This window comes from Paramisgurnus dabryanus, chromosome 13, assembly GCF_030506205.2.
Source record: "Paramisgurnus dabryanus chromosome 13, PD_genome_1.1, whole genome shotgun sequence".
NCBI classification, from domain to species: Eukaryota; Metazoa; Chordata; class Actinopteri; order Cypriniformes; family Cobitidae; genus Paramisgurnus; species Paramisgurnus dabryanus.
The window spans coordinates 15,849,866-15,872,260 of record NC_133349.1 but is presented as its reverse complement, the minus strand read 5'-3'; the positions used below and the strand labels follow the sequence as shown (position 1 = coordinate 15,872,260).

The following is a 22,395-nucleotide window of genomic DNA, read 5'->3' as shown; positions in this document are numbered from 1 at the left end:
TAGGAACAAAGAATACTGTGGAAGTTAATGGGGTCCACGAATGGTTTGGTTACAAATATTTCTCAAAATATCTTTCTTTGTGTTCATCAGAACAAAGAAAAATATATACAGATTTATAACAACATGGAAGTGAGTAAATTATGACAGAATTAAAATGAGGTGAACTATCCCTTTAATATTTAAACTTAATGTGAGATCAATATAGACTACTCCTGTATTATTATACGAGGAAACTATAATGTCTCAGCATTTAAAGTATAGCATGTGGATAAACAAGAAATCGTGTTAAGTTAACACATGTTTTATTTAAATGAATGTGGATTCATTCAATCAGAAAGGGTGTAATGTCCAGTCTCTGACAAAGTTTGAAGTTCAAAGTATGATGATGTATTCATTTCTCTTTATCGCTTATTAAGAGAAATGACTTCACCGATGCCAAGGATTTTTAAGTAAACATTTTAGCCATCTTTTCCGTAAAGATTTATTGGTAAAGTGAGCGGATCCTGTTGATTGCGAACATTTACAAGACTCTTGGAGATGAAGAGAAGCTTCGCCACAGGCTGATTTTACTACGTTTTCACCTTCTGAGAAGGAGTAATACGACTGCGTCTGTGAGTCCAGATGTCCATGCTTAGTTAATAAACAAGTTGCATGTCCATTTTCCTTGAAAAACAATGATTCTCTCCTACTTACGCATGGACTTTCCCCAAGCGTAACAAATCCATATGGAGTAGTGATCTTGCTAAGGTGAGGTAAGGACATTGCAGCGCGTGTGGCTGAGTGCTCGAGATCATTCCTGAACCTCAGATCATGCATCTCTGAGAACGGACAGCAGCAGCTCAGTGTCCGGACTAGTAAGGACGGATGTGTTGGTCGTGGCATGGTGTGCCGCCGCGCATTCTTGACTCCAGTCGTCTCCCTACTGCCAGACGTCTGCAGTGCCTGTTGTCTCTCAGGGCACAGTGATGGGATAGTAAACTCAGGTACACTCGCTGGTGTCAGTACCATCATCCCAAGTGGCACATGTCTCGTTGCCGCTGGATGAACAGCCCGGGCACCTGACTGGAACAACTTGTCTCGCTTAGCGCGTCCAACCTCGCGAGTTTGTACATCTCTGCCCATATTTATCCGACATATACTTTTAGTATGCTTCCCGTTGTGCCCAATTATTGGTTTTATTGTTTTGTCCTGTTGATTAATCATGATGGTGACTTTCCTTGTTGTGCTCCCGTGCTGAACAAGTGAGACAACCTCATGAGGACCGACTGAAGGTAAATATACATGAACAGACTCCACCCAGTCTGTGAACAGGTACATCATATCTCAATGGGTTCCGGGGTCCACATACAGCTCAACAACATCTAAGCTGGTCTCTCAAAGATTACCTATATTATTTAAAACAAGTACAAATCAAGCATTAAAATAAGGCAAAATAAAAATCAGGAGTGTTAACTTACATTGTTTTATAACTGATAACGTTACATCTTTGTATGAAGACGATTTCGTAAAACGTTTTGCACATAAAACGTTCATACCTTTTTAATGAAATGCTAGTTTGGTTGAAATAATTTGTATTCAAACTAAAGATCAATAAGCTACTTTAAAAACTCTTCGTCTTCTACAGTATGCACCGTAGGTCTGTATCAAATGAAAGTCTGCTCAAACTGAAATGAAACACAAGCCTGCTAAAAAAGTAGGAACCGAGTTTCTTCGCTTGTGTTCACGAGGGAAGGAAATGACTGCAACACCCGCCGTTTGTTGTGAAGCGGCGGGCTAGCGTGGATAACAACTACTGATGGCTGCGAACATTTGTGAATGGGTAAGAGGGATACACATTTAATTATAAATGAACAGAGCAATAACATGCTTGTGTGAAAAAAAACATTAGCTTTTCAGCTGCCATGAATTGTATGCAAAATGCTATTTTCGGTTAGCCGATATGCTAACAGTAGAAGAGTCCAACTTACAGATTCATAACAGAGCTCTTTATCTCACTACCCTCGGTAAGTGAACGATAATTTATATACACGTACATTTTACTGTGTACATTTTGCATGTGTTTCCGACAACAAATGAAAAACAACCAAAGCAAGGATGTTAATGATGTATTTACTCTCACCAATAGAGTGGTTGAAAAACAGTCAGTCAGTCCCAACATAAAGTCAGTTCCAACACGAACTTTTTCGTAATTGCGTTGCGTGGTTGTCTATGTAGGCAGCTCGCACACACCCTTATTGTTCTGTTTAAATTGTGTCTATTTGTTTATAATTGGCCGTCCATTCAGATGCCAATTTACATTTTAGCTTGTGAAAACACAAGTTACTATCATTAAGTTTATATGTTTAAAGGCTCAGAAGAAAAAGAAAAATGGGGTGGAAACGTAAAGCATCTCCAGATCAACAACTGGAACCTGCCAAAGCACCAAAGAGGGAATCTGTCAACACGTCTCCTTTTTTTCACAAACTAATAACAAGTTCTTGGAGGAGGAAGGTCTCTACACCTACTAAGAGAAGGAGCTTTATCTCAATCCACACACTGTCTCCAGACAGACAAGTTCGTCAAATTAAATCCCACGAGCAGAAATCCAGTGCAGGTAGAGGAGAACCAAGTAAAACTACGCAAGTAATATTTTTATTATTAGAGCTTGATGTATGTTCTCTGTATGTGTGTAGACCATGAGGATGAGGGCGATGGTGTCCAGTCCTCCCCAATTTTGTCTCCCCTGCAGTCAGAGGAGGATGCAGAGCTTGGTCTGGTAATCACTGTGGGTGAGTCACAGAATTAAGTTACTGTTCCTTTCATAGCTAATGTGAGGAAAACTAAGAACAATGCAAAGGTCCCCAAATTCATAGCTTTGCTCTTGCATCATGTTAGTCTGTCTTCTATTATATTCTATCATACAGACCAGTGATTCAATATCAATCCTGCATATGAATGTGGCTTTGTATGCTTTGCTTATTGTTGGATTGTAAAGCAAATTGTTAAATGGTCCCTTATTTATAAGTTGCTTTAGAATAAAAATGTTGATTTCTGCTAAATTAATAAATGTTAATGATTAGCTAATTGTTGTACTACTTATTATTCACATTAAAATTTTTTTATTGTTTTTAAATTATTTATTCCAATCTAATTATATGCTGTTTATGTATACCTTTAGATGAAGACCGGTGTGGAGAAGAGGAATCTTTGAATGGAAAGAATGGAGTAAATGTAACGAATGTAATGACTCAAAGGGAAGGAGAGATCCCTGAGGAGAATGAAGAGATGGAGATGGCAGAAGGGCTTGAGGAAGAGGATGAAAGTGAAGAGGAGCTGAGAAAGTTGGACAGGGATTTAACTTTCAAGTCAAAAAAGCTCAAGCTCTCCTCCGTCAATGTTCGTGACATTATCCACGTGAGTCTGATTATGATCAACTAGAAGCTCCTATCAGAGTTTGTGCCAGAGTTTAACTGTTTGCTGCCCTTGTACAGAATATAATAAAATATAAATATTTTCTGTGTTTGTCTACAGGAGGTGGTAACCAATGAGCATGTTGTGGCCATGATGAAAGCTACCATAAGAGACACACAGGACATGCCTATGTTTGTATGTTTTTTTTTAAATTTCCATTTACACAAATACAACAACATCATTTTCCCTTGGTGTTGTAATGCATATGCAAATGTGTGTTATTTGAATAGTAGAATGTATTGTTTGATGATTTAAGTCTTTTCATGCTTCTATCTCTGTTAATCAATGCTGTTTCCTGTTGTTTAAATGTAGGAGCCTAAAATGACCCGTTCAAAGCTCAAGGAAGTTGTTGAAAAAGGGGTGGTGAGTGCTGGTATTCTTACTTTCGCAAAGTTTTGATCATTTAAATCTCTCAAGTGTGGGGTAGAAGCATGGTTCTCTATAATTATTACTTTCTGTTTTTTTAAGGTAATGGGCAACTGGAACATCTCCCCAATAAAGAAGGCAAATGAGATTAAGGTATCAGATTGTTGAGATATTTTGAATTGATTGTTGGTGTTGTGTATGGTCCACTTTCCTCAATTGGGGTTCTTTCTTTAGCCTCCCCAGTTTGTAGACATTCCTCTGCAGGAGGAGGAAGACTCCTCTGATGAAGAGTATTGTCCTGATGAAGATGAGGAGGATGAAACTGCTGAGGAGGTAAAGATCACAAGTCAAATTTTGTTGATTTGAAAGTAAGACATTAAACAGTTTTTTTTAACAGTATATGTGAATACCTTTTCAGACATTTTTGGAGAGTGATGTGGAGAGCACATCCTCCTCCCCACGTGGCACCAGACACACCCCCTCTCATACGCCCTCTGAACAGGACAGCCCCAGACCGGTACTTAACACAGAATTGTGATTACATAAACACATTGTTAAAGGTCCCATGTCCCTTTTTCTCATTATCTGCTACTTTTTGCCTTTCCTCATCTTACAGAAGCCTGGGGTGTCCAGGCACTTGAGAGTTGAAGCAGTGCCTATGGGTCCCCCTGCCCCTCCTCCCCAATCCTGCAGTTCTTCAAGATCCCTCAGGCCCTCTGACCCTTTTATTGAGAAACTCCATGCTGTGGATAAAGAGCTTGAGCAAAGTCCTCTCTGCATGGAGCCTTTCCAGGTACAGGATCACACACCCTATGCCTTATATATTTGTCTCTCTCCTGTGTCACCAATAAGGGGCCAGTGCCCAAAAACTTCTGACCTTCAGATCAAACAAGAATAAAATTATTTTAAATGTTAAAAAAACACTCTCCAAAAGTTAAAACAAAGATACATGTTAAGAAAATGCACATTTTGGCAAATTCTTTTTACCAATCACTCTCTGAAATAATTGTCTCAAGGCTTTGAGCAACAGTGGTGGAGGGGAGCCAGACAACAGTTTGGTGGCTTGTCGGACACGTTCAAAGTGGCCGCTAAGGAACGTCCCTCTGGATCAGCTGGAGGCGGAGCTCCGCGCGCCAGACATTACGCCAGATATGTATGATAATGTCTCCACGCCAGAGGACCGTGAATGGACTCATTGGCTGCAGGGACTCATGACCACTCACCTGGACAATGAAGGTCAGCAGCTTTAGTCCATATGATATAGCATTGTTTTGAATTTGTTTGCTGCACATTAGACATTTATAAATAATGTAAGTGTTAAGCTGATCCCACACTGGATGGGAATCATCACTTCATATTGCAGGAAGAACAGACAAACAGGTGCTGCCACATAGCTGACTCCATTATTTGAGCATTTTATCACTTCCACGCAACAATTTTGGGCTCCATTTGTGAACTGATTACCTGACAATGGAAATAACATCACTGGCACCGTTTGTGAGACCAAGGGCAACTGAAAAAGCTGACTTTATAACACTTAGGGCGCACTCACACTATCCAAACCAAACCGCGCTCGGGCGCGTTTGACCCCCAAAGCCTGGTTTGTTTGACTAGTGTGATCGCTCTGTTCCGTGCCCGGGCACGGATTGGTTATTCGCGCCGCGGCCGGGTTGCAGAGGTGGGCCGGAGCGCTGTTCACTTGGGCTCAGGCGCGGAAGGCTGTGGTGTGACCGCAATCGCGCCTGAGCGCGATTCAAAAGGTGAAGACGTCAGTTGCGCGACCACTCACGTTCATCTGCCTCCGTAAAAACCTTTTGCTGCGAGCAGCGGGGTTACGTGAATGTCCGAGCTGCACACGTGACAGATCAACTAATCAATATGATGACATGTGAGTGGGCTGTCTGTAATCGCGCACCAAATGACTCAGAATAAAAAAACACAGACTTATCATCACGGTGGGTTCCAGTGTTAAGAGAGAGCTTTACTTCCTGCTTTTTTCAAAACAATCAAATGACGAAAGCGCGCCCGGACTCGGATCGATAAGAAGTACAGTGTGAGTGCGTGCACCTGGGGGAGTAGGGAGGGGTGACAATCGCGCTGGGGCATGGTTTGGTTTGGTTTGGATAATGTGAGTGCGCCCTTAAGAGCAGTTTCCCGGACAGGGCTTATCCTAGTCCCAGACTAAAATGCATGTTCGAGCTGCCATATTTTAAAAACATCTTATCTTACAGATCTTAACATAATAAGTGCCATTGTTTTGTCTCAAAATGCATACCAGTAATGTATTGGTAAGGTATGTTTGTTTGTAAAAACAACTTAAATGTCCTAATAGAACTAAGGCATAGTCTTGGATTAATCTAAACCCTATTTGGGAAACTGCCCCTTAGTGTTTGAAACCTCTCATGCAAACTTCCTGTTTGTGGGGCTGTACTTAACTGTCTGTTAAGTTCAATACCCACAACCCACTGTCACTGTTGTCAGACAGGTGCTTTCAAAGCACTTTTCTTAAATGTCTTAATGGCTTTCTCTCAGTGTGAAACTAGTTAAATGTGTGTGCGCATCCGCAGTTAAGCACCATCTGTGTTGTTTTTCTTCCCCTGACCTTTTCCCTAATTTTCCCTTTTGATTACTGTACATATGTATGTGTGTTCTCACTCACTGATGATTATCTGTCTCTTTCAGAAGAGGGTGATGAAGACGACGATCCTGAATATAATTTTTTAGACGATTTGGACGAACCCGATTTGGAAGATTATCGAAATGACCGTGCCGTTCGTATTACAAGTGGGTCCCATTTCATCTCTTTTTAATCATACGAGGTGTAGATTGTATGCAGACCTCTGTTTTTATTTTAAGTTGAAGTGGATGCTTTAGTAATTATGTTTCTTATCTTTACCTTGCAGAGAAAGAAGTCAATGAGCTCATGGAAGAGCTCTTTGAGACGGTGAGTAGGGGATAATTTATAGTCAGCCAGCCATTATGGCAAAATAAACCCAGAGAGGTGATCGCTGTGCAAAGGAGTTTTTATTTGTTTTGCCATAATGAATGTTTTTTTTTTATACATGACTGCTTACCTAATGAACAAACAAACAAACAAACACATAAACATGAAATGTTGATTTGAATTATCTTCACTGAAAGTTTTGCTATATGTCCAACTAAGAAATGTACTCGGTTACACTATTATGTTGCCCTGGACAACAGACAATAATATAGTCCATTATCTGACTGACCACTGCAATTGCGATCAGAATCAAGTATTTAATTTGGCCATAATAAAATTATTTTACACCAACAGAAGCAAAGTGAGTTTGATCTTGCCTCACTGATTCTCTCTCTTTGCCTGCAGTTTAACGATGAGCTGGCAGCCAATGAACAAGATGAGGAAGGACATGAGGAAGATGAGGATCATGATGAGGAGGCAACTAACGCTCCACAATTCAATGTTCCTCAAGCCATCAGGTAACACATGCACACACCTAGCCTGTATTTACACATCTCTTTTCTCTTGTATAGATAAACACCTTTCTTTACCTACACACCTGTTTCCCTGTACCCACTCTTGCCAGATAAGCCATCGGTCAACAGAAAGCCTGTCACCTCCTGTTCTGTGTGTGTGTGTGTGTGTGTGTGTGTGTGTGTGTGTGTGTGTGTGTGTGTGTGCGCGCACACTTGTACTGCAGTACACAATGAGAGTGCTTGACAACATATTTCTCTTTCCACAAGCACATATGCATCATCCTGTTAATAATATTAGCTGATAATCAAGAAATACATATGCTGTTAAAAAAAAACTAGTTACCCAAATAACACGCACGTGTCCTCCCTTCGGGACAGAGCAGCAGAGCGGTGCTGTGTCTGTTTGGGTAGGGAGGAAGAGAAATGCTCTGAGTGTTTGATTGTGTCTCTGCAGAACCAGAACACAATATGGACACACTACGGAGCTACATAACACACATTTACCAGAATTACACACGCACACGCAGCTTTTACAGGTGCACGTCTGTGCTACGTGCAGAATTCAGGCACACAGGCTGGAAATATAGCTCGCTTACAGGAATAGATAAAGGCTGCGCGCACGTACAGACATACGCACAAACAAACCTCTGGGACACCAACAGAAAGGTCTTCCCTTTACCCAAATGTTCTCCTATCTTTGTTCGAATCCTTTTAAAAAAAGCACATCATTTCTATAACCTTTGTGTTCTTTAGGGATACAAGTTCTTGACATTCTTAAAAAATTGTGGCTGTCAACACCAAACCTACAGATTGTTTTAGATTATAATTTAACCTCAGCACCGGTAATTACAGCTAACAGTGTGTGTATGTAACCCACGTGCGTCAGCGCATTGTGGATGCTAACAGAGATGTAGCTGATGGCACTTTCTAAATGTCAACGAGGTACATTGACGTCTGTGTTGTCTTTCTCTGCAGTGAAAGTGGACTGAGAGTGTTTGTGTGTCTTTTTAATGGTCATTCAGTAGGGTACAAAGTGCATAAGAGCCCTGGTCGGTTTAATTAACTGGTCTGATGATAAATTGACTTTGAGGTAATCATACCAGTGGGCACATTTATTTACAATAAAAATACAGAATGCTACAATTTGAGGGAAAAATGCCCCCCCCCCCCCATATTGCCGGTTTTTAAACATGTCTTCACTAGAACTTGGTGACTTTTCATTTCATCACATTTAAAGAGGAAAAGGTACAAAACAATGAGTCATTAGAATACGCATATATTTAGTGCTGCATAAACAAGAGTCTACTTTGCTATAATATGATTATTCATTCTGTTTTTTCTTATGTGTTTGTGTGTCTGTTAGGTTCGAGGAGCCATTGGCTCATATGTTGACGGCATGCAGGCGGACAGTCAAACTGCAGCTGGATGCCCTGCAGCAGAAGAGGGAGAACCAGACCCGTGCTACCCAGAATGCATCTGGGCCTGGAATGGTTATGATGCAACCCAGCTGTCCTCTGGTGGTCACATCGACTCAAAGAGTACAGCTGCAGCAGCAAATACAGCAGGTAAGATGGTTTAATACACAACTACTGAACAGTTTACCCTTAAAAAATTAAGAGGTTTTTCAATGGTACATGGCATCATACATACAGTACTGTGCAAAAGTCTTAGGCCATCATGCTACCATTAGATTTGTTGTTTTTGCAATTGTATAGTGATCATATATAATTATTTCTCAGTCTTTTTATTAGAATACAACCAGAAAATACAGGAAATGTGTCAAGTATTTAAGCTAAACTCCCCTTCCACTTGAGCAATAGCAGGAAACTGCAGGATCTCTTATACCTAAATAAAATAAAATAAAATCCTAATTTCTAATTCTAATCGAATGACTTCAGTCTCCTCAAAAAAGCTCAAGATGTGTTTTGTGCCAAGAGAGGTCACACTAAATACTGACTGATGCCTGAAGAAGACTTAGTTCTGTTTTAATTTTGTGTACATATTTCCTGTTGGTATCTTAAAAAGGGGTAAAAATAAATATGGATGGACATTAAAACTTTGCTAAAACAACAAAGCTTGTGATGGTGGCCTAAGACTTTTGCACAGTACTGTATGTCAGACTAGAGGGGTAAAACACAGAATAAATACAGTATGACCAGTTTAGTCTGGTGCAGCCAATTACAAATTGGTGGTTTGTGAGAAATAACCCTTGGTATGGCGTGGTCTGATGAGTGTTATTCAAATAATGCATAAGAAAAATATCTTTTGAAAGCTTTAGTCCAGATAAGACCAGACCCTGCATTGATACATGAACCTGATTTTAAGATGGGATAGTTATGCAAGTTTAACTCTGTTCTGTTCCTTCTACAGCATGTCCAATTATTGACACAGGCCAATATGCTTTGCAGTCCAGTGGAGGCGCTAAAGAGCGAAGCTCAAACCACCAAACATTTTCTGGTAAAATTTTTTTATAATAATAATGATCAGAAATGTAGAACAGGACTAAGTATAAAGCAACAGTGGTTCATCATTGCATATGATACTAGGCCATTAGAGCAAGTTTTTATTTTTAGACTTAACCTTCCAAATATTTTATACAATTTCAAGTTATCTGACATTTTATGCTTGAGTTGGATGGGTATTCTGATACACGCAAGGGGATTTTTTTTTCAATTGTCCATGTACGAGTCATCATTTTAACTGTACTGTAATTGGGCGCTGTCCTGGGTTGACAGGAGGAGTTGCGGTCATTTGCAGAGAGAGCAGAGAAGGGAAGGGCGGCGGTTAATCCGGGTTTCAGAAGCATTTTCAAAGTGTGTAACTTACAGCCGTCCCTTAACCTGCTGGAGGAGTTGAACCAGTGTCCTTTCCCTCTCCATCTTCCTCCCAAACCCACGCGCCGCAACGCAGGTCAGGAATCTCATTAATATTTCATGTGACCCAGAAGAAAAGCACATTCATGAATGTGTGTAAATCTGATGGCAGTATGTTTTTTAAATGTTGTTTTGTGCTCCTGCAGCCCATTCGTACCCATTTCTCCCCGCTGGTCTTGCCTGGCTGTTTGCTACACGGTCTTTGTTTATGTATCCTGAGCTTCTACCACATTGCAGTCTGGATCCAGCCCTGCACCCTCCACGCAGCAAACATTACTACACCAAAGCAGAAGATAGGTACATATTACCCATCAATCACTGTGATTCCCCTTTACACAGAAACCCGACTAGGTGGATTCCAAATGTCCTTTTGAAACTTGAATGTCACTGCGGTCAAAATGGCAACCTATATTCTAATGGTAAGATCTAACATTTAAAGTGGCAATGAGCCATAGCCTTGTCTGAGGTGTTTCAAACAACAAATAGGACACTTCAATACAAATGAGACACTTCATACGTGGCATTTAAAAACTATTGATGGGTTTTGGGCTTTTTGCTGAGTTGGACTCACAGCCAGTCCTTAATATGACTGACTTCACATTAAGAACACTTAATGAAACAATGATCCGTATTTACAGCCAATTTCCCCCCTTCTCTCTGTTTTTCTTTCTCTATCTATCTCTCTAGTCTGATAGTTTTAGGGTTAAAGCACTTTGCTCAAACAGAGTTTCCATATCATCTGATTAGTCGGTATCTGATCCGGTCCAAAACTCAGGATCAGCTGCGTGTGCGTGTAAAGGACATGGCATCCAACAGACTTGGACACAACGTTATCAAGGTGATTCTCAGAACTGTTATAAACACTGGTTATATCTCCAATACGATAGCCAGTTAATGCATTTAAATGTTTTGCTTTGTATTTTTTAGTTTTTCTGCCAGAACCAAGTGGTTCCTCCTCTGCAAGTGATGTGCAGTCCTATATTTCCTGGAGAAGAGTGCCCTCCTGTGGAGAGAGAACAGAGTGTCATGCCCAACTGGCTGCGGGTATTAACCAAATCTCACAACTAATACCTTAACTGAAATAATCTTATCCTCAATTCAGATATGATCATGATGTTTTTAAATTTGCCTTTACAGAAAAGCTTACCGAGCATCCATAAGGCAGTTTCTCAGTCTGGTTTAAGGGCGACCTCAATCACGGAAACTCCCAACCTTGTCTTCCCAAAAGGAACAAATTACCCACAATTCCTTCCTAAAGGTGTTCATCTGCGTCTGCACCCCTCATTGAATACAAATCGCCCCTTACCTTCCAAACCGCGGCCTCTGGGTGGTTTTTCCTGCCCTACTCTCATGCCATTGGCTAAAGCCCCTCCATGTCCCACAGCTACAGATAATTTATTGCCCAGTGTCTCCTCACCACCCTCAAATCATGGTGTGTTTTTACTTGCCCAAGCACCTAGCACGCCTGTTAATAGGGTCCTACCATTGACCCATCTTCCTTTAACACCAATTCATGGAACAGTGCCACTGAGCACCACTTGTCCTATTAACTTTCAGTATATCACACCAGAATTGGGGTCAGGATTTCCATTGCACCCTCCTGCCAACTTGCCCCCCACTCTAGTTCATATACCACCTTCTGCAGCTGTCAACGGTCCTCTGCTAACTACTAGGAGAGTAAGGACAAGTGGGGTGCAAAAGATGTCGAATAAGCGCAAGAAACCCCCTATCCCAAGAAAGCTTGTACCTTTGAAGCCAGCCCCCCAACTGCCCAAAATGCCCTCTCCTTCCACAAGCATTGCCTTGAATGTCACACAGGGGATTGCATCAGCTACGCCTTCCTGTGTCCCTTCTCCTCAGGACCTTGTCATTCGGATACTCCCTGCAACACAGGCAAGCGAGTCCCTGTTTTTAGAAAATGGCCTGACGACTTGCATAGGAACGGTGACACAGGGATCAGAATGTAACTTTATGCAAACCACTCCCATTCAAAAAACTGTTGAAAATGGCCAAATCATCATAAGTCACAACTCTGGATCACAGATGATCCCTGAAAGCAGTGTTTCATCACCAACAGAGAGTTCTCAGTATGTGCTGGTTCAGACTGTTTCACATACAGGTATGCCACAGCTTTTACTTGTGCCCAAAGACTCGGTCATTCAACCCGCTCCACTTTCTTCTGAAAGTGCACCGGTGAGTTTATCAGTGGTGCCGCAAAACCAGAGCGCTGCTTTTGAGGTTTCTCCTGGCACAAAGACAACAGTTGTGCCTTTAAATACCGTAACACCCGTCACAACTTTACCAGTCAATGTAGAGAATGCTGAAAGCGAGAAGGAAGGGAGTGAGGGGGGAGAAGCAGAAATGACTGGTGAGAGATGGGAAGAGGAAATGGCAGGTGCTCTTTTTGGCAGTCCTCTTCTAGCAATCTCCGAGTCTTCCTGTAGCCCCGACTCCAGTTTCACCAGCACAGATGCCAGTGTGGACAGTGGTGCGGAAGCTTCAGCGAGAGTGGATATGGAAAGTGAATGTGATGACCCAAAACATCTGTCTGATAGTGAGAAACAGATGGAGGAGGGTGAGCTGTCTGACAACGGCAAACAGGAAACACCAAGAATGCTCACACACAGCACAGGGGATGGAAAGGAGCAACAGTCCAATGGGGGAGAGAAGCTGAATGAGGGGAATGGGGAGGAAGGAGGAGGAGAAGAGAGGGAGAGTGGTGGAAATGGAGAGCGTGATGGAGATAAAGAAGGAGAGAAGAGCGGAGGCAGAGAAAGCAGTGAAAAGAAAGAAGGGGATGGTGGTGGAGACAAAGAACGGGAAGAGAGGGACGGAGATGGAGAGAAAGATGGAGATGGGGAGCGTGACGAGGAAGAAGAGGATTTTGATGACCTCACACAGGATGAAGATGAAGAGGAGGTGATGTCATCAGCATCAGAGGAATCTGTCCTTTCTGTTCCAGAACTTCAGGTTTGTGCAAGACATTTTTATTTTTTTAAATCTATGAAGTTGTCAAAACTTTTGGACACATTTACTGTATTTTCCAGACTACAAGTCGCTGTTTTTTTCATAGTTTGGCTGACATAGTCAGGGGCGACTTGTAAGTCGATATAAATTAATTTTGACATAAATGAACTGAAAGACATAATTACCGTCTACAGCCACGAGAGTCGGCTATATGCTGCTCCTGTATTTCTGTAATTCAATGGATTCAGTGATGTGGATTGACGAGCCTGCGAACTTTAGGTGCGCTGGCTTGTTTTGTTCATTTAGCCTATATTCAGCCTTCCAGGTATGTTCAGTATGCTATTGTGTATCGTGTAAATAACTGATAATGTTACGTTAACATGCGGACATCTATTCAGCCTGCTGTTCTGTGCTATTGTTTAGTTGTTTACTTTCCTTTCCAGATTAAATGTCTGTTCTTTGATTTGGATTTTGTGAAAATTTTTCTAAATAAATGCTACGTGTAGTCCATTGCAACTTATGTATGTTTTTTCATCTTCATGGCGCATTTTTGATTGATGCGACTTACCGTGGGTTCACACCAGCCGCGTTTGAGGCGTCAAAATCGCGTCTTCATTCGCGCATGAAATTCTAGTCATCGAGACATTCACACGTAAATTTGCATCATGGGAGGGGCTTCTGCGACTCCACTCGCTTCCTGTAATCACTTCTCTAGTACTAGAGCAAGCTCCTGATTGGTTAACGCGGCACGTTTTTCTGCAAAAGTTGAAATTTTTCAACTCTTGCGTTTGCCGCGGCAACGCTCAATTCGCGGTCGGCGTAATCGTATTATAACTGTATGGCTTCCTATGTTTTTCTATGTCTGTAGGAGACAATGGAGAAGTTGACCTGGTTGGCATCAGAGAGGAGACTGTGCCGAGAGGGAGACTCGGAGGAGGACAATTCTCCCACGTCTCCGACATCCCCCACCTCCCCAAACTCCCAGAACTCCCCTGCATCCCAGAATTCACAGGAGGAGAACTCGGATGATGAAGAGGATGGAGTGATGAAGAGTGATGAGATGGAAGCAGGAGAGGGTGAAGGTGGAAAGCTTCCTGAGGGAGATGCACCGCCAGGTGATGATCCCCCACAGGCCAGCGGGAGAGGAGGAGGGCGTGGCAGAGGTCGGCATTCATTCTGTTCCCACCTTGTTGTTGTCTTATCAGTGATATAAAATTTTAAATCCAATTTCGTAAAAAAATTTCTGTTAAATTATATATTTTTTCTTCTGTAGGGCGTGGCCGCCCTCCCCCTCGTAGTCTGAAGCGTGGTCAGCGTCAGGAACGAGGCAGTAAAGATGCCTCAAAGCTCTTCCTATTGTATGATGAACAGATCCTAGATAATGATCCAATGAGAGAGAGCAAAGACATGGCCTTTGCACAGGCTTATCTTAACAGGGTCAGACTGCTAACTCACCTCAGCTCATTTTATTCTTTCTAAAAACTGTCATTCAGGGTATGTGGAGAAACTTCACAATTATTTTTTTTCTTTCTCTCTATGTTAGGTTCGTGAGGCCTTGCAAGATGTTCCTGGTAAGGTGGAGGAGTTTTTGGGGCTGCTATATGAGTTCGATGAGGCAGGAGGAGATGGCCAAAGCGTTGTAGAGCTCTTCTCCCAGCTGAAACCTTTGCTCAGAGATTGGCCTGACCTCCTCAAAGACTTTGCTGCCTTCCTTTTGCCTGAACAAGCACTGGAGTGTGGACTGGTACTTAAAATAATTTTATAGACATAAACGGTTAATTTTGTAGGCATCTCACCTATACCAATTCCAATTCGCCCCTCTTTTTCATGCCCAGTTTGAGGAGCAGCAAGCCTTTGACAGGAGTCGGCGATTCCTGCGTCAGCTAGAGATAAGTTTTGGGGAGAATCCATCTCATTATCAGAAGATTGTGAGAGCACTTCAAAGTGGACCTGCTCTCAGTCCTGCTGGGATCGAGGAGGTATGAGAAGATGAATTTAAGGAATAGGCGTTTCTGCACTTTCATACAGAAATAATAAGTGACACTAAGTAACAAGTCACTTAAATTCAAAACACTGTTACATTTTATGTACTCGTATATGATGTTGCATTCACACCAACTGCGGTAGAGGCGGCAAAAACGTGCTATTCGCGCGTAGTTGGATGCTTGAACATTTGAGTTTACTCGCTTTATTCGTGCGTGAAATTCTAGTCATTCCAGACATTCACGCGGAAGTTCGCATCATGGGAGGAGCTTTTGCGACTCCGCTGAGGCTCCGCTTGCTTCCTGTAATCACGTCACTACTACAGCAAGGTCCTGATTGGTTAACGCGGTGTGGAAATACGCCGAAGTTCAGCTTTTTCAGCTTGCGCGTTTCCAGCGGCAACACTCAATTCGCGTGGAACACGCCATCCGCATCGTGCATTCCATACCTACCGCGCCACAGGATGCCTAATCGCGTCTTTGCATTGACTTAACATGTAAATCACTCACGCTTGCCGCCTCTACTGCGTCTGATGTGAGCCCTGTATAAGTCTGAACTAACCTTTATGTCTACTCCTTCAGCTCAAAGCCCAGATGGCCACCCTTCTTAAGGGCCACACCCACCTACAGGGAGAATTCTGGATGTTTTTTGATGAGATGCGTCCACCCGCCGCACGTCCCGGCCAGTTTGAAGAGGCAGTTTGGCCAGAGGATGTGGCCACCGGGGCAGATGGAGAAGGAGGCTTGAGTGTGGGCTGTGGAGGAGGAGTATGGGGAGGGTTTGAGGAGGTGACACTCCCTGATCTGGAGGAGGATGAAGAGTCGCACAAGATTCGTGTGATCAGCAACAGGAGCAAGGGAAGGAAAGAAATGCGCACACATGGCAACTACAAGGTGGAGATGTTTATTCAAAATCATTTTTTTTGTGTAGTAATTAATCTAATGAGTTTGTTACTGTGTGATGATGAAAATACTGAAGCTTGTGTCATCAGCAGGACTGTGAATGGCCAGAGAAAGATTGTCCATGTCCTTGTCATGACTCCAGCCACGATACCAAACATCGCAGACATAAGAGGAAGGGATGCTTGCGTTGCCACAGCAACAAGGTGCCGATTTGTTCTGTGGTAATGGCTGTTTGACGTAATGTCTTGTTTTTGGGCAAATTACAGGCCATACATGGTTGATTTGTTTTTTCCTGTACAGGCCACCAATAGCTCAAAGGTGTTGAAGAGTCGTGATTCAGCATTTCCATCTGCTGATACACAGTCTGAGAGAGGAGGGGAAGAGAAAGAAGAGGAAAGAGGACCAGGGGAGGAAGGAGAAGCAGAAAAGGAGGTTAAAGACGAGTCTGGTAATGGAGCAAGCAGTCCACACCTTGGTAATATATTTATACTAGTTTTCCCCAACTGTTCCCCAATACTTGCTGTCATTCTGGTTGTCTGCTTGGGTAGATGCTGTTATGTAGTTCTTTAAAGGGACACTCCACTTTTTTTGAAAATATGCTAATTTTCCAGCTCCCCTAGAGTTAAACATTTGATTTTTACCATTTTGGAATCTATTCAGCTGATCTCCGGGTACCGCCAGATTACACTTTTAGCATAGCTTAGCACAATCCATTGAATCTGATTAGACCATTAACATTGCTCCAAAATAACCAGAGTTTCGATAGTTTTCTTATTTAAAACTTGACTCTTCTGTAGTTACATCGTGTACTAAGACCGACGGAAATGTAAAAGTTGCAATTTTCTAGGCCGATATGGCTAGGAACTATTCTCTCATTCTGGTGTAATAATCAAGGACTTTGCTGTTGTAACATGGCTGCAGAAGGCGTAGTGATATTATGCAGTTCCTGAAAATAATCCCCTGCTATTGAAAGTTACTAAGGGGACTATTTTCGTCTGCTGCGTAATTTTTAAAAATATCAAAAACTCTTTGGTTATTTTTTAGCACAATGCTAATGGTCTAATCAGATTCAATTGATTATGCTAAGCTATAGTTAAAGTGGTACAGCCAAACCCTGAGATTGGCTAAATGGATTCCAAAATGGTAAAAATCTAATATTTAACTCTTGGAGAGCTGGAAAATTAGAATATTTAAAAAAAAATCGAGTGTCTCTTTAACTTTAAAAAAAACTTTATTTTAACTATATTTAAACTATATTTTAACTGTGAAACTTTTTTTTTTAAATTGAGGCTATTAATAGAATGTGCTTTGCGGGCAACTCACAGACTCCTTGTGGGCAACATGGTGCCCGTGACCACTGCTATACATCATAAAAAATTTATGGAAAATAACATTTAAACAACATTTTTCATAATGCAAAGCCATGTAGATGTACTGGTGAGGTGAAATGTATTCCATATAAAATTTGACATACCTGTCATGCAGATGAAGACGTGACTGTGTGTGAAGGAGATGAGATAATCCCATCCCCTATCCCAGAACCCCTGAAGAAACCGAATGAGGAAGATGATGAGAACCAAGAAGAACATCTTCACACGACTCCACAGAGGCAGAGTAGTGATGAAGATGTTTCAGCTGAAACAGGAGAGAGAGAGTACACTCAGCAGAGCACACTCAGCCCTGCCTTAGAATCACCCGTCTGTGCCAAAAACATCTCCCTCACTGCCAGTGGAGAAAGGGTCATCCTCTGGACCAGGTAAAGAAGAAACATGTAGAAACTTTTACTTTAAATCTGGCTTTATGGTTCCTTCTCTGAATGCACAACATGACCCTCATTTACTGTCTGTTGTGTAGGGAGGCTGATCGAGTGATCTTGACTGCCTGTCAACAGCAAGGAGCCAATGACAGCACTTTTCACGCTGTGTCAGAGCAGCTGGGCAACAAAACAGCCATTGAGGTACACAAATTTTACAGACAGTGATATGTACTGATTTTTTTAATCCATATAAAGCAATATAAGAATTACTCCTTTGGCATATTTAACATAACTAAATCTTCACAGGTTTCAAGTCGATTTCGAGACCTTATGCGTCTGTTCCATACGTCAGCCTGTCAGGCGAGCTCGGAGGATGAGGCCACTGAGCAGCAGTCAGCCACTGATGAAGAGCAGGATTGATTCACACAGAGCTGCAATCGGATCAGTCTTTTCTACATCCATACAAACTCTTGTCTTTGTGGATTTTTTAAGTGGGTGGCATTTTGGATGCTACATATGTGCATTTTTGCACTTACACATGGGTATAGAAGTCTGAGGTCTTTCTATGACTTTTGAAGTATTAATGAATGTTGAGCACAAAATTAAACATTTGATTATTTAAATGCAGCAAACATTTTTCATTGTAAAGCACCAGCAGATTCTCACCAACATTGTTAGTGACAGACTGATTGTATATTGTGTAAATATATATGAACAGATTGGGTTATGTATAGTATTTTTATATCAATGTGATTTTGTTGTTTTTATTTTACTTCAGATGTTCGTTTTGAAAATAAGGCACAGTTGTGAAAACCCGGAGGAGGAATTAAAATGTCTATTTATACCAAGCTAAGTGTTAGACTGGGTTCTTGCTAAAATGCCTGTATTGCTCCAAAAATTACATTAAGGGGAATTTCACGTTTTCATTGAAGCTGCAATTAGTTACATTTGCCTCTCTGTCAATGACAGTTTTTTTGCAGAACTTGACGTCAAATAGAGGCCGATTGTCACTCCGAAGGCTGCAGCCTCCGGTGGTCGCACTTGTAGTAGTCTGAAAATTAACAATTAAAAAGTTTACAGTTATTCTTAGTTAAGCGTAATTATTAACTCATGACTTGCAGATGTAATGCTCAGTTAATTTGAATAAACCAGGCTTGATATGTGCGACCTCCAGAGGCTGCAGCCTTTGGTTTGGCGTATTTTTGTAGGCCACTTTTATGAAGTATGCGTTTGCTAGGAAAAAAAACTATAGACTTCAAATTGTATAAGTTGTGCTTATCTGTCAAGATTATCTTGTTGGACAAAACGTGATAGTCTCGATTCTCGAACATTTGATAAACGCAGAGCTTATTTGTTGCTATAATCCAAAACTCTTGGAAAAATGATGGGCTTTTTAGCGAGGGAGTGTGTGTCCCGCTAACTTCCGGGGTTTGCCTACAAAAATACGTCATCGCTGAGGCACTTTACCGGGAAATCGCACTCGACAGCTTAAATTATAAATCATTATTTTAATATTTTTTTATATTTTCTGTTTTTTGTTTTGATCACTGGTTTTTGTATCTATTTATTAACTGTTTTATTGTATAACCAAAAGTTACGGATTGTAGCTACTAAGAAATTTAATTGTTAATATTTTAACGAGCAATAATAAGGCAGATATATATTTGGCTCAGTTGCCTTATAAACAATTAACATATAATTTATTTATAAATACTTTTTGTAAACGCGTTTCGTTAATAGACAGCATGGCAGTTTTTGCTTTCCGTAGCTACATTTTCTCACCGGTGTCATGTCTGCTCCTATGCTTAGCGCGTGGTGACGCTCGCTCGCTATTTTTCCTGTTTTGAATCAGGTAAGAATCAGATATTATCGCTTGTGTTTTGGTTGGATCTACAATAGTTTTTTTCTTTAACCGATTACACAGAAGAAAGCTGTGACAGAAGTTATGTTTATAACAGACATTATGTGTCTGTGTTCTTATTACTTCACTAGGTTCTCTGGAAGTTATTCTCCACATGGCAGAGGCGACCCAAGACAAACCTACCGGACTGAAGTTCGCGGAGCAGCAGCTTCTGCGGCACGGATGGGAAAAAGGTTAAACTTCATTCAGATTATAGAATCTGCACATGGCAAACCCATATCATCTGTCATATAGCGAATTACCTTAATACAAAACTTCTATATGTATACAGTCTGAGTATTTCATGTGTTTGTGTTGTTGTATTAAAGGTAAAGGTCTGGGCAGGAGAGAGAGTGGCATCTCAGAGGCTATTAAAGTCAAAATTAAATGTGATAAAGGAGGGGTGAGTGGACGTCTCGTGTTGTTGTTGTTCTTGTATTTAGAAATCTATGAAAAATATTTTAAATCTATGAAAAATATTTTAAGGAAGTCATGGCCTTCATAATCAAAATATACAACTGGTGTCTTAGGTGGGTCATAAAGAAGGTGAACAATTCACTTTCCACTGGTGGGATCATGTTTTTAACAAGGCCTCCTCCAACCTGGTTGTGGAAACAGGGCAGGTAAGAAATGTCTGGAAACATATTTTAACTATACGCTTTGACCAAAAGTTAATTCCAATTTTTTGCATGGATGTTTTGCATCTCAGCTCAGTGTGTTGTGGATTAAGATTGTTTTGTGTGTATTTTTGGTTTCAGGATGGTGTGAAGGTAAAGGCGGATGACAGCAGTAATATCTTGATCTCCAACAGAAAGCCAACCAAAGCTCAGCAAGCAAAGTCCATGTTGTATGGATCTTTTGTCAAGGTACAAAATTGCAAACAAAACAATGAAATTAAAATGCATCCTCCTGATGCAGTTTTTTCAGAGTAACAGATCTTTTATGTTGTCATTACACTTGGATTGACTAGATTTGTCATGACACTTGTGTGTAGTTGTTTTAATAAAGTCTTTTTGCCCCTTCTTAGTCAGCAACTCTGCTCTCAGGTGAACTGCAGCCAGAAAAGCCATCCGAGTCAGATGATAGCAGCAGTAGTTCTGAAGATGAGGACCATAAACTGGACCTCTCCAGTACTACAAAGTATGAGCTGCCAACTTTACACATTTATCATGTATATTGTTGGTTTTTGACTCTATGAAATCAAATTTTATATTTTTGAATTTAGACTCCAATACCGAGTTCAACCTTTATATGACAATAATGCATACTGCTGCTTTTTTTTAAATCTTGAAAATGCACCTTTTAATTTTTTCATAAATGGTATGAAAAGAGGCATTTAGAGGTTTGTTAAAATAATACTATTAATTACTTAGCTCAACTGTGTGTTTTTGTTTTAAGGTTATCAGATGCAGACCTGCTCAAAGCTTGTGGAGGACGAACAGCGCACAAGTAAGCAGTGATTGTTTAGTTTACATCACACTCCACATCATCCCTACAATCATGTTTGTAAAACATAAGTTGTGGCATTAAAGTTGTTGTTTAAGTCAAATTTATAAAGTCATTTAGATGTTGTAAAATACTCAGGGATGTTGTGTATCTGACTTGTGTGTTTGTTTATGAACAGGGGAGCCAGACATGGTCTTACTATGAATGCCAAACTGGCCCGTCTTGAGCAGCAGGAGCTAGAGTTCATGAACAAGTACGGTAAAAATAACCAGCCGGCACGAACATCCACAAACCCTGAGGACAATAAAGATGCTACAGAGAAAACAAAATGCAAGAAATCAAAAAGGAAGGAGAAGCCATCAGAGGAGGACTCTAATGGATCTGTTTTTGTGAATGATGATACGATGACTGATGCTAAAACTAAGAAAAAGAAAAATCGCAAAGCACAACCCGAAGGGAGTTTTAATGGGGACTGCGGTTTAGCAGGAAATATGGAGTCCGCACTCACGACAGAAGGACTACATGAAGAATTTAATGAAGCAGCTTCATGCCTATCAGTGGAGAAGGAGAATATCCCCAAGAAGGAGAAAAAGAAGAAGAAAAAGTGTATGGTTGCTTCATTGGATAACACAGATGTAATCAGCGAGGATTTCACAGACAAGCAACCACATGAGGATTCTAAGCATCAACAAAAATCTGACAGTGTCTCCAAGAAAAAGAGAAAAAAGAAGTCCTCCATGGACCATCACGAATCGTCTCCTTCCACAAATACAAGGAACTCCACCAGTGCCATGATGATAACAGATGACACTAACACACAAGAGGACATGGATATGGACATGGAGATAGAAGGACAAGAAAAAAGTAGAAAGAAGAATAAGAAAACGAAAAAACTACGAAAAATGGAGAAGCAGGCGGTGGACGAACAAGTGACATTTGAGGACTCTGTGCCAAAGAAAAAGAAAAAAAAGTCCAAAGAGTAAACTTTGCATTGATGGTAGTCAGTGATTTTTTGAAACTTTTTAAAGTGTAACTGTTTATATCTAATAATGCAATATTATTTATTCTGACAAATGGTTGATCTTTAAAGCTTGTTCTTTCTCACAAATGCCAAAATGAATTTCATGTATCCTAAGCTTGTCTAGGGATGTTTTTACTGTGTGTACAAATCATGTGCATAACATATTATTTACAGATCACAATTACAACTAGATATGAAATAAATAAAGGCTAGTGTGTTGATGAAACACCTAATCATTTTAAAACAATAAAATATTTTTGATGTTTTTATAA

The 22,395-nt window shown here is 40.9% G+C and overlaps 2 protein-coding genes across 3 annotated transcripts; both read left to right on the top strand.

Moving 5' to 3' along the window:
• Positions 1-127: 127 nt before the first annotated feature.
• gon4lb (gon-4 like b) lies at positions 128-18,604 on the top strand. Of its 2 annotated transcripts, none has more exons than XM_065298159.2 (31): positions 128-1,819; positions 2,349-2,593; positions 2,673-2,768; positions 3,158-3,393; positions 3,511-3,585; positions 3,763-3,813; positions 3,919-3,969; positions 4,051-4,149; positions 4,235-4,333; positions 4,433-4,609; positions 4,833-5,052; positions 6,499-6,600; positions 6,720-6,760; positions 7,166-7,278; positions 8,639-8,840; positions 9,646-9,732; positions 10,011-10,185; positions 10,295-10,445; positions 10,836-10,986; positions 11,076-11,192; positions 11,286-13,118; positions 13,984-14,278; positions 14,389-14,552; positions 14,659-14,859; positions 14,951-15,094; positions 15,680-15,991; positions 16,090-16,203; positions 16,301-16,475; positions 17,486-17,756; positions 17,855-17,957; positions 18,063-18,604. In XM_065298159.2, the coding sequence occupies exons 2-31, from the start codon at positions 2,368-2,370 to the stop codon at positions 18,174-18,176; spliced, it is 6,195 nt and encodes a 2,064-aa protein (XP_065154231.1). In that variant the 5' UTR covers positions 128-1,819; positions 2,349-2,367; the 3' UTR covers positions 18,177-18,604. The 2 variants fall into 2 exon arrangements, with proteins under 2 accessions (XP_065154231.1, XP_065154232.1); XM_065298160.2 differs by having other exon boundaries at positions 129-1,819; positions 16,093-16,203.
• Positions 18,605-19,346: 742 nt separating this feature from the next.
• gpatch4 (G patch domain containing 4) lies at positions 19,347-22,358 on the top strand. The gene is made up of 8 exons (XM_065298161.2): positions 19,347-19,608; positions 19,749-19,850; positions 19,986-20,059; positions 20,187-20,279; positions 20,415-20,522; positions 20,684-20,796; positions 21,055-21,105; positions 21,281-22,358. The coding sequence occupies exons 2-8, from the start codon at positions 19,772-19,774 to the stop codon at positions 22,083-22,085; spliced, it is 1,323 nt and encodes a 440-aa protein (XP_065154233.1). The 5' UTR covers positions 19,347-19,608; positions 19,749-19,771; the 3' UTR covers positions 22,086-22,358.
• Positions 22,359-22,395: the final 37 nt, after the last annotated feature.